The 12,787-nt window shown below is 25.9% G+C and overlaps 1 protein-coding gene across 1 annotated transcript; it reads left to right on the forward strand.

The window, feature by feature from the left end:
* The first annotated feature begins 10,830 nt into the window (after positions 1-10,830).
* Positions 10,831-12,618, forward strand: FD (Basic-leucine zipper (bZIP) transcription factor family protein). Its single transcript, XM_089720100.1, has 3 exons — positions 10,831-11,710; positions 11,822-11,903; positions 12,148-12,618. Exons 1-3 carry the CDS (start codon positions 11,097-11,099, stop codon positions 12,217-12,219), a joined length of 768 nt encoding a protein of 255 aa, XP_089576226.1. The 5' UTR covers positions 10,831-11,096; the 3' UTR covers positions 12,220-12,618.
* Positions 12,619-12,787: the final 169 nt, after the last annotated feature.

The raw sequence follows: 12,787 nt of genomic DNA on the forward strand, positions 1-12,787 counted from the left end.
TAAGTATCTCTTAAAGTGAAAGAGAGGGAATATTATATTTTTTGGTGAAAAAGTGTAACATTTTTTTATCTCAAAATTACTTATTAAATTTATTAGTAAAATGAATTATTGTAAGTAAATCTTTTTGTAAAGAAATATTTATGTAACACCCTGAGAAGGAAAGAGAAGTTAATTAAGAGCAAGTGGCCATCCATCAAGTGTCAATACTCAATTGCTGGAAAATTTCCTAGGGAAAATGACTATTTAGTCTCTATAATTTGGTAAATTTACCACCTAAGTCCTGTTTTGTAAAAAATAAATTATTCCTCTATTCTCTTACTTTAGAGAAAATTTCCATTTAGGATATTTGTTTTATGTAAAGAATTTTACTTTAAATAGGTATTTTAAGAAGAATGTCAAAAAAAAAAAGTCTAAAATGTCTTTAAGTAATCTCTGTTACTAACTTTTTTTTAGCTCAATTAACAAGCACAGTGGCAGACAAAAGTCAATTGAACAATTAATGATCTCATGAATAAGATCATAAGATGTACTACATTTATAAGCGGTTTAGTAGAAATGTGCACAAATAAGAGTAAATACACTAGTCAGATTTCATAATATAGTCACACATTTTAACTTTTATACTCTACTTATAAAAAAACCTTCATGTTCATATTGTACTTTTAATTTGGGCACAAATTTAAATTTTTTCTAATTTGGGCACAAATTTAAATTTTTTTCCAACAAACTTAATTGTAACACATTGTTAACTAAGTTCGTACTTAGTTTCCAAGAAGTGTGCGCTAATTTACGCATGAAGCACAAATATAACTGAGTACAAGTTTTTTTTTTTTTTTTTTTTTTGGGAGGTGACCACAAAATAGTCACACATTTATATTTTTATACCCTACTTTTAAAAAATTGCTTTTATAGGAATATTAACTCTTATTAATATGTGCATAAATTTTGATTTTATGTTCACATATCCAGTGATGTCTGAGGCCAGTTTTCTTATTACTAATGCTCTACTTTTGAAAACAAAGTGTCTTATTTTTGAAATCGATATAAATCTACGCAAATATTCCAATTTAAAATTGAATAGACTCTTGCAATTCTCAAATTTTTTGGCTAATATTATAGGCAAAAAATGGGCAAAATTTTCTGTGTAAATACTTTCTTAATCCCATAGCTTTTTTTAATTTCTTTTACGCAAGAGAACAAAGGAAGTATTTAGCCTTTGTGATTTTAATTGTTAAACTAATGACTCCATTGGTCTAAAAAGTATACTCCCTCTGTTTATATATATATATATATATATAGAAACAACCAAAGTTTTACCAAGCTTTAGAAAGTGGTTTAACCAATTTTTTTTTATTTTTTCTTTTCTAATCTACCCATAATATCTCTTTAATTCCTCCTCTAATATTCATGTTTGTCTTAAATTATGTTTTAATCTTAAATATGACTTTAAATGCTTTGTTGGTATAAAGGGAATATAAATAGATATAAAAAAATGAACATTATGCTTTTATCTTTGGAAGAATCTTTTTGTCCTTGCTCGAAAAAGTTGTGTAAAATATGAAATCTTGTGTTGATTTAACCTTCATCCGTGTTTGATTATTGAAAAAATATTTTAAATATGCAAGCAAAGTCCGTTATGATTCCACTTAACGTAGTGGACCTTTTGTAACATTTTCTTATTCAAACTGTGCTTATATCACCCACACAAGTATTTTTTTTTTTTTATGGAAATTTATGTAAAAACTATACGTTTTTTCCAAAATTTTTTCACATTAAATGTCCGTACATATTTTTGTTTGCCACTACCTAGAGAATTTCCCACACTAAAAATATTAAGACAAGTGTAAGATAGACTTTTCATATTGATATGAATATCAAAGTTACCAAATTAGACAAAATTCTCTATATAAAAAAACAAAGGGAATACTAATGTTTTTCCATTTAATGCCTATGGAAAGATAAATACACATTTTATTTGGCCCATACATAAATTTGATTTAATTTCGATCAATTCTCCTTAAGGCCCCTTGAAGTTTGTAGGGTTCAATAATGCTCATACACTTTCATATTTCAATAATAATTATATCATTCGAAAAAAATGAAATGTGAAAGTGTAAGGTCATGATTATACCAATGCAAACTTATTTCATTTTGGCAGAGTATAGTTCTTGAAATGTAAAAGTCCAAAGTCATGATTGAATTCCCGCAAAATTCAGGGACCACAATGATAATCGACTAATATTCAGAGTTAAATTTATGTATAACTCATTTTATTTATAACGTGTATTTCTTTATCCTCTCCCTCATATGAAAATTAGAAAAATTAATCTCAAAATACTACAACAAACCTATATTCAAAAAACTCACAAACCATATCTTCCAAAAAAAAAAAAAAAAAAAATCATAAACCAAAAAAAAAACTTTATCATTAAACAAAATGTATAACAAAAGTTTGATTTAGAAATAAAAGTACTTTTATCTTTTCACTTGCCATTTAAGGGAAAAAAATAAAGTTTAGACCGAAATACTTCTTAGTCTAATAATCGCAAACCATGTGGATTAAATAATGTATTTTCAAAAAATATGCATTGAATAGTCAATTTCATCAAATAGTAAGGACTAGATATTAATTTACCCAATTTCTTAAACCTTGTACTATCTTTAAGCCGTCTTTTGCCAAACTATCAATATTAGGGCTTTTAGTTTAGCAATCAAGCCAATCCTTGTTAATATTGTTATATTTGGATTGTAATTTTTTTTTTTTTTTTTTTTTTTTTTGTAAAAATGGAGAGCAAAAGCTGAAGAATGACATGCATAATCTAGAGTGAAAAACCCCAATAACACCATACAACAACCATGACACTGGTTAGCTGTTGGTATTTGGTAAAATTTTGATAGCCGTTAAAATATAAAATAATCGTTAATGATATAATTTTTTTTATATATTATGATATATAATATAATATATTCTATTTATTTTCTAAGTGAATATATTATTTTTTATTCTAATCCTTATATATATAAAAGTAGAGTAGTTTGGGTTATATATAAGTTAAGTGTAAACCTCTGAAATTACCAAGGAAGACAATAATTATTTAGCATGATTATAAAAAAATAAGGTGTAATGACAGTAATTATAAGAATATAAGTTGTTTTATATTTTTAGATAATGTCTTTATTATGATAATATGTATTAGTTATGTCCAATTAGGATAATGCATTAAATTAAATTAAAATTTAATTAAAATACAAATAACCCAAGTCATAAAATAAGAATCTACTTAATTTATACTAGAAGCTAGGTTGCACTGAAACAAGACACGAGATATGGAACATACAAGATATATGATAATAAATAAACAATCATTTATAATAAATAAAAATAAAAAATAAAAATGATTAATTTTTTATTTTAATATGATTAGTTTACATTAAAATTAAATCAAAATATATATAACCCAAACTATAAAATAAAAAATATTTAATTTCTTATTTTAATGATTACCTTTATGTATGGGGTAGTCTTATATACCAGAAGTTAGGTTGCGCAGATACAAGATATTATATACATGAACGTATATTATACGATAATTTTTAAAAAAGGTAGGACATTCACTCGCTTAAAATATACTACACTAAATAAGTAATACATTAACATTTTAAATAAATAAACAATTATTTATAATAAATTATAAATGCAAAATAAAAATTTTAATTTTTTATTTCAATGACACAAAAACAAATTAAAAAAACTTCATTTTTTATGGGTAATAAAAAAAAAAAAATCTTGGTTGATTAGCTTGGTGTAAGGAGTAGTCTCATATACTAGAAGTTAGGTTGCACGGAGATAAGACACGAGATATGAGAACGTATGGATACGAAAAATTTTAAAAAGTAGGACATTCATATGCTTATGACACACTACACTAAATAAGTAATACATTAATATTTTAAATAAATAAGTAATCATTTATAATAAATCATAAATATAAAATAAAATATACTTAAATTCTTATTACAATAGTTGAATTCTCAAACTTATTATTACTATTGAAAAATATATTAATAGTGTCTATGCATTTTTTTATGTAGTGACTTTTGCTATTGGATATCTTATGAAAAAGTTTTGCATGATACTTAAAAAAACATATCTTAGCATCGCAACTTTTCAGCATATCTTAATAAGATACAATTTATCATTTTATTATTTAATTTTACTATTTTTGAATGATGTTATAATATACTATTTCATCATTTAATATTACCATGTGCATCGAATTATAAGAAAAAATAATTATATTTTTAGATAATATCACATAAGAGGAAAAAAAACTAAATTAATATTAATGCACAAAAACTATTTTATTTGGAAATAATAAAGGAATATAAGGGAAATTATTCCAATAATTTTCTCTTCAAATTAGAAGAAAAATAAAAAACTATAAAAATTAATTTTTAGAGAAAAATTAATTTTATTTTTCTTTTATATCCAAAAAATGAGTAACAAACGTTTTTCTGAAAAAGATTTAGCCCCTTCTTTTTTTATTATTCATTAATAAAAAAATATAAAAATAAATAAAAAAAGTTTCATCACGCAATACGAGAATGTACGCAATACGATAATTTTTTAAAAAGTAGGAGATACACACGCTTAGAACACATTACTCTAAATAACTATAATACATTAATATTTCAAATAAATAAATAATCATTTATAATAAATCATAAACATAAAATAAAAAATACTTAATTTTTTTATTTCAATATAGTTAGTTAAATTCTCCAAATTATTATCACTATTGAAAAGTATATTAACAGTGTGTGTGCATTTTTTGATGCAGGTCAGAGGTGTCAAAATGGGTCACGATTCGCCTAACACGCAAAATAATGGTTAGGGTTGAGGTTAAATGAATTCATGTTATAAATGAGTCATCCATTTATAATGACACGAATATAAACCTATTGTGTCGTGGATTGACACGCAGATTAGGTGAGTGATCCGTTTATTTAAGAGTAAAGAGGTAATTTTAATATTAGATATAATACTCCAATTAAAACCTATTCAAATTTTATTATTGTATTACTTTATTTTAATTATAAATTTACAAGAATTTATGTATTTTACGTGTGAAAAGTTATTTTTAAATATGATTAAAGTTAAATAGATTAAAAGTTAAAAATACTATAATCAGATTAAGTAGGTCGTACATAAGTCAATACATCCTAGGAGTATATAAGTCACTTAATCTGTTTATGATATTAAGCTGGTTATACTAGTTGTATATGGGTCAACATGACCTACTTAACCTGTTTATGATATTAAGTGGGTTAAATGTGTCGTACTCGTGTCAACCGTTTAATTTTCGTGTTGTGTTTGTGTCGAAATTATAAAAAATTTTTTCATTCTTAATTATTACTCCGCGTATCGCACGGGTTCTAACACTAGTGTGTGTATATATATATATATATATATATATTAAAATTTGTACTATTTTAAATAAATATAAATAAAATAATCATAAAAATATTAAATTTTAAAATTTTATTAGTAGTTATTTTTCGAAGGTTGGTAGAGTTCAAATAAAATAATATTAAAAAATAGTTAGCACCTGACATGAAAAAGTTTCAAAATGTAGTCGATGGAATCAAAAACTTTTTTATACTTTTATCAGTTATCAATTAATCAACACCCTTTGTTGGATTCGAATATTCAAAAACACCGACAGCCTTGTTCTGTACACATATTTCTTTCAACCCTGTAGTGGACTTTTTAGCCTGGTTATAATTATTTTTAATGTTGCTTGATTGTAGTGAGTTTTTTTGGAATATTTTGCGTCTCTTTTTCTTAGCCCAAGAGAATGAGAGGTTTTCGTGATCCATCTTTATTGTTTTTGTCAGGTTTTTTGTTTAACATATTTAGGCTAGTTGTGGGTGTATTAGGAAAGCCTATTGGCTCGAGATATGCTTTTAAAAATGCTAAACTTTTCTTGGCATTTCTAATTCTAATAATATATATATATATATTTTTTTGTTGCTGATAGAAAAAAACCTCGCTATTGAATATGAATCAATTATCAACTATATGAATAACTGAACTAAATACTTTACCGAGTTTATATTTGAGTGAAACCCTAATCTATGATGTGATAATTATCAATTTATTGCCTACATTAAATATAAACAATTGTCTTATGCATCCAATTCATGAAAAATAATATTTTAAAAATTCAATCTATTTAAGTAATTTTCTTTTGAAAAAAAAAATCCAAACTCTATTTACATGTCCTTTGACAGAGACGTAGGAAAGACTTATTAGCTATTTTATGGCTATATATATAATGTATATATACTTTTGTATTTTTCACGAAAGATCTCATATTACAATTAATTTTTTAATTTAATTTATTAAACATTTGAATTTATAAAATTGCACGTACCGAATATTTTGATTTATAAAAATTATTTTTTCAAATATTATAACTTATAAAATTAAACCAATTAAATATATAATAGATAATTAAAAAATAAAAAATTATTATTTTAAAACTTATGTTAATCGCATATAAAATTAGTATTTTACATATAAAAGCCAAAATTGCTATAAACTATTGTTGTACGTAGAAAGATGTGAAATATTATCAAGATTTATAACTTTGATAGCAAAATGGATTCCCGTCGAATTTAAGATGCCACAAAAGTTTTTTACAAATTTAGCACAAAATACATTTAAATAGTTATATGCTTTTTTATTGCAAGTTTGTAACTTGATTTAAACTGATCCGCTTAAAGCAATTCAGATCTCATTAAAGCCTCAACCATTAACTTGTTAATATTTCCAAAATATAAGTGGTTGAAGGCTTTTGTACGAGATTAAAGAAACAATTAATTTTTTAAAATTATAATAAAATCAAGGGTAATTTACCCTTTATCTCAAAACCAAGGATAACTTGTGAAAATAATTATTGTATCTAATATAAATAAATGTACATTAGAAAAATGTTATTTATTACTACTTAAAATACTCAAAACGGTATATATATATATATATATATATATATATATATATATATATATATATATATTTGTGATAAAACAATCATTCTAAAATGACTTATATTTGAGAATGAATATAATAAATAATTTAAAACCACATCAAGCAAATATAAGACCAGAATATTTCGCTAACTAAATATAGTCTGGTTGATTTCTCACTAGTATAAAAAGTAAAGGTCTCGTGCTTGAATCTTGAAGGTTACCGCAGCTTGAGTGAATAAAAAAAGGAATATTTCTTAAGTCAGCTAAAAGAAACAATAGTATAACATTTATGATCATTAAGCACCCCTAAAATGCTATTAAGTTGAGAAAATAAATGTAATTATATTATTCCATCAATTCTAGTTAGATCGAGAAAGTTTCATTTTTTGACCTTTTTTTTTATCATTTAGATATAGAATTCTACCTCATTTGATAACTTTGAGAAACTAACCAAAATGAATAATCCAGGTTATCCTTGTATTGTTTTTATTTGGATCTAAATGTGGGAGAATTTCTAGGTAGTGGCATACAATAAATTATATACTTATTTAATACATTTAAAGTATTGAAAATAACCTGTATTGAATGCAAATTCTATCATATTATTAAAACGTATATAACTTTTTAAGACGCAGACTGATTTAAGTGGGATAAGATTTTCATACGACAATATATTTTGCAATTCATGTGCACTTTATATGGACAGATCTATGGATAAGTTTCTGAATATGGACACATTTGTTGTGGAAATTGGGCTTTTTCCACCAAATTAAAAACAATTTGTGAATTACTGTACTGAGTAACTATACCAGGTAAATTCCCAGATAAGTGGAGGAGTCACAAACGGTCTTACTTAAAATCCACTTGCCTAGACAGAATTTACCTAGACATGCAATTAATCAAATAATAACCACCAAAAATATTTTGCCCGACAATAGCTATTAAATAAATAAAGACAAAAGCAATAAATAAGAGAGAACACCAGAATTTTAACGAGGTTCGGCTAATTTTGCCTACGTCCTCAGACACTACCAAATTTATATTTCACTAAAGAAATATACAAATTGAGAGAGGAGAGAAACTTGTCTAACCCACAAGATATTGGAAGACAAGTTGAGATGATTAAAACTTAAGGAGGTAAGCTCCTTTTATAGGCAAAGGACTCACTATTTCCTAAATTTCCTAAATTTCCAATGTGGGAATGTTTTTTGCTTAATTACTGTCAAAACACTAATATTTAATCTCTGCATGTGTGACCATGCATAGAAAGTTGAGAGGGAGTTAATACTGATTTGAGGACAAATAAGGAAAAAAATGGATAAAAATTACAGTTAAATTAACTTCTTGATATGTATGAAAAGTTAATTTTCTCTATTTAAATAAAATAGAGGGAGTAGTATTTAGGTGTAGACCCTTAAAATCGAAGTTTTTTTATCTTTGCCATATGTCATCTTTAATCTCAGCATAAAGGATATAGAAGTGTTTTTGCCGAGATTGCATTACACAAGGAATTTCTCTATACTTACTTAATTAGCGGATTAATTTATTAATGAACAAGTTGAAGTAAATTACAAAAGTAACGAAACACTGCTTAGCCAATTAATTTTGATTGCACAAAATAATTTAGATATAGAATCTGTTCGACAATGCTAGCTGTTATACTAGTTGTTGGCGGGTAAGTATTAACTGTTAGTTGTTTAATTAATGATTTAAAAGTGAAAATGTTCGATAAAAATAACTATTTGATTAACTGTTAAATTTAAAATGATAAAAAAAATAGAGGGAACAATTTTATATTTCCTGTTAATTTGTAAAAAAGTAATGGGTATAAAATGTCAAAAAAATTATTCATTAATGTTAAGTAAGATAATATTTCATTAAATGCTCACTTAACCTTTAAAAGTTACCCCCTCCATCTCAAAAAGATAGTCCACTTTTTATTTTTACACAGATTAAGAAAAAAAAATTATTATGATTAAAGACAATTTTATTCATAAAACTTTTCTGTTATGTTCATTTTAAATAATATATGAGCAATTATTATATTGAAATAATAAATAATAATTGATAACGGTTATTGAAAATAAGATAAATTTAAGAAAGATATATTAGACAATTTAAGGATGAACTATAATGAAGAAAAGAAGTGAACTATATTTTGGGACAAATCAGAAAAGAAAGATAAACTATATTTTTTAGGACGGATGGAATATTATGTTTAATTACCTTATCAAATACTATAATTAATAAAAATTGTGTTTTGATTCAAATAAAAACTCTAAAATTCACCTTAAAAGCTGTTGTCCAACGGGACCATAAATGCATTCTAATTCATCCGGCTCCAGTAGTAAAAAAAAAAAAAAACAAAAAAACTATATCAAATAGTATAAGTGAAGTTAATAATGATTAACTTTTTGTGCTTATCAATTAGAAATTGATAATATCAACACAATTCAAAAACAATATATTCTCCAAATACATTTCTTAAGATCAAAATTTAATTTCAATATGCATAAATTAATTTTGTACTGAATATATAAATTCACCTCTAAACCTTGTTATTTAACTTTGTAGTATTCTCAATTTTTACTTTGATTCATCAAACACTTCAACTTATTGAACTACACATTAAACACTTCAAATTTTCAAAATTATTTTATTGCACACTTCAACTTACAAAACTAAATAAATTAAACACACATTAAAATGTTGAAATATTACTGCTTTAAAAATCATGCTAACTACACATCATACCAATTTTTTATAGATAAAAACTGAAAACCTAAAATTATTGATATTTGTATTGAAATGTGCGTAATATTATCAAAATTTACAAGTTCAAGTGCACGATAGATCATCTACAAATTTCAGAATGTCATATTGTTAAAATTATAAAGTTCAGAGGATAAATTCATATATTCGGCCAACAATTATCTGATAATACTTTTTTTTAAACAAAGATAATTTTGTTTTATTCGTATACTATTCAGGAAAAACTTAATGTATCAAAGTACTAACTCAAGCCATAGACACCTTTTTACACCCAAATCTAATATGGATATATTATATAAAAAATCCGTTCAAATTATCTTAGTGAAAAGAAATATTAACTCCATTCTATAAGACTTGTCACATTTAAAAAAAAATAATTGTTACAAAATACTTGTCACATTTGTGGTTTGAAGGAGTAATAAATTTTTTTTTTCATGTTTACCTTTTGTATATGATCAATAATTATTGCTTCAATTCTTCAAAAAATTTCTCTTTTTTTATTTACTGCTACTTTCTTGTGTTCCCAAAATCTCTCTACCACTATGGTTGGGCAAAACGTGAGAATTAAAGAATCTAAAATTTAATTTGGTGTTTGGATATATTAAATTATGGTAATATAATCAATTTATTTAATAATTTATTATAACTTAGATAATTTCATGATTTTTTTAGATGTAACGAGTATTATGGAACATGAATAGTACAAAATAGTCTGTAAATTGACCTAAATATATATCCAACTAAAGCTACATATAAATCAAAGTTAATCAACTACGTGTAAAACAAAATTAATTCTGAAACACTAGCATTACTTAAGTTGAGAAATAACACTGAGAATGATATTAAAAATACCCTTCCAAAAGTATTAAAAATAAATGAACTTCCCAAATTATGCATCTTTAAAGCTTAGTACGAATTCGAGTCAAGTTAAGCAGGAATTGCTTATAGTCGACTTTGGATTTTTCTTTTGTATCATTTGTTTTTCCAACCCTTACATTTTGGAAACGATACATCGATAGATAGATAGATAGATAGAACATTAGACAGATAATAATATTAAGCATTCAATTCCACTCCCAGTGTATATTTCCAATTCATTCTTACTCAAATGATATATTAACGTCAAATCCAATACCACCAAGTCTCTCTCTCTCTCTCTCTCTCTCTCTCTCTCTATAATGCTCAACAGTCGCTCTCAATGGACAAAAAGGAGCTCAAAATAGAGCTATAAGCTTCTTTCTTCTTGTTCTCCTTCTCTTATTTTAAGGTAAACTATTTTATTTTCCTAAATGTTGTCATCTACTGCTGATCGAGAGAGTACTCGCAATCGTCTAAACAGACTGTCTTCATCTTCTTCGTCTTCTACTTCTTCTTCATCTTCTCCATCTCCATTTTGTCATAATACCCAGAAAGCAAAAACCATGGAAGAAGTATGGAAAGATATTAATCTTGCTTCTCTTCATGATAATCATTCTTCTGATCCTAACCCTAATTTTATTCTTCAAGATTTCTTTGCTAGACCTTTTAACAAAGATCCACCGAAAAGACTAGTTTCTACTACTACTAAAAATGCTGCAGTAACAGCCGCAGCTCCTGCTACTGTTTTGAGTTTAAACTCTATTCCAGTAGGTTTTGATTTCCTTGAAAATTCTGATCCACTTATTATTAGACCTGTTAGTTCGCGCCTGCCACATCATCATCGTCTTCAGTTTTCAACTATTGTTTCTTCTTTTAATAACAATAACAATAATAATAGTGATCTTTTTGGGTGTTTCGATTCCTCTTCTGGTTTGCCTTGTTTTGGGAAAAAAAGGGTTCAAGAATCTGATAGCAGTTCTTGTGATCGTCGCCATAAACGAATGATTAAGAACAGAGAGTCTGCTGCTCGTTCTAGAGCAAGAAAACAGGAAATTATCTGACTTTTCTGAAAAATTTCCTGATTTTCTTTTCATGTTGTTGTTAGTTTCATTTTGTTGAAGCTATTTATGATTATTCTTTTATTTTATTGTTATTTGCAGGCTTATACTCAGCAGTTAGAGAATACAGTTAAAGAATTAGAGCAAGAAAATGCAAGACTTAGAAGTCAACTGGAGGAGGTACTGAATTAATAAAGAAAGTTAGGCAAATTAATAAATAAAGAAAATGAAATGAACCCACAAAAACATTTGTTTGCTTTTGAGATTTTGCATTTTTCTAATTCAGCAAAATTAGTTTTCTTATATTTAACAATATCAGAATACCCAGTTTGCAGCTAATATGTTAGTTTGAAGATATATATATATATATATATATATACCCCCAGTTAGATGTTGATGTTGTGTTTCTTTTGTTTTTGTGCAGTTATATTTAGCTGCAGCTGCTCAACTTCCCAAAAAGCACATGCTTCATCGAACGTCAACGGCTCCATTTTAAGTAGTGTACATGACTGTTTACCTTTCAATTTACCCAAATCCTTCTCTTTCTTTCTTTTACCATAAGAACAGGTCTTCCATTTAGAGGTTGAAAGAGAGTAAAAAAAACAAAAAGAAAGGATTGTATTTATTGGGTCATGTTCTTATATTTTTTGGGTCATGTTATTGTAATTGTTTCTTGCGAGGACGTGTGTATTGTAGGTACTAACAAGGAACATTTTGGTTGGCTTTGGTTTTTTTTTTTTTTTTTTTTTTTTATGTAATCTTTTTCTTTGATGGGGAAGGGCAAAATTGGGTGAAAAAGAAAGAAAGGGTAATTCCAAGAAGTTGCACAGTGAAAAGGAAAGATGGGACATTTTGTTCTTGTAAATCTGGACATCACTGTCCAACAATTTCCTTATCTCTTATCTTTTTTTTTTTTTTGGTTATCAAAGGTCTCTATTCCTAAATCCTAAGTAGCTAGAATAGCTGGAATGATGCATAACACCTTTCCTCTTATCTCTTTATTACAATAGCGCCTAGTAAGTAAGAATGGAACAGTATATTTAACATGTGGAAACAAGTTTTAT

Source organism: Jatropha curcas, chromosome 4, assembly GCF_041381405.1.
Source record: "Jatropha curcas cultivar XTBG-Jc1 chromosome 4, XTBG_Jcur_1.0, whole genome shotgun sequence".
Taxonomy (NCBI): domain Eukaryota; kingdom Viridiplantae; phylum Streptophyta; class Magnoliopsida; order Malpighiales; family Euphorbiaceae; genus Jatropha; species Jatropha curcas.

What these genes read in the sequence shown, in the direction of transcription:
- FD (XM_089720100.1), top strand. Translation starts at nt 11,097, where the DNA reads ATGTTGTCATCTACTGCTGATCGAGAGAGTACTCGCAATCGTCTAAAC. An exon ending in GCTCGTTCTAGAGCAAGAAA is followed by an intron (nt 11,711 to 11,821) that starts ACAGGAAATTAT and finishes TTATTGTTATTT; the next exon opens with GCAGGCTTATACTCAGCAGT. An exon ending in TTAGAAGTCAACTGGAGGAG is followed by an intron (nt 11,904 to 12,147) that starts GTACTGAATTAA and finishes GTTTTTGTGCAG; the next exon opens with TTATATTTAGCTGCAGCTGC.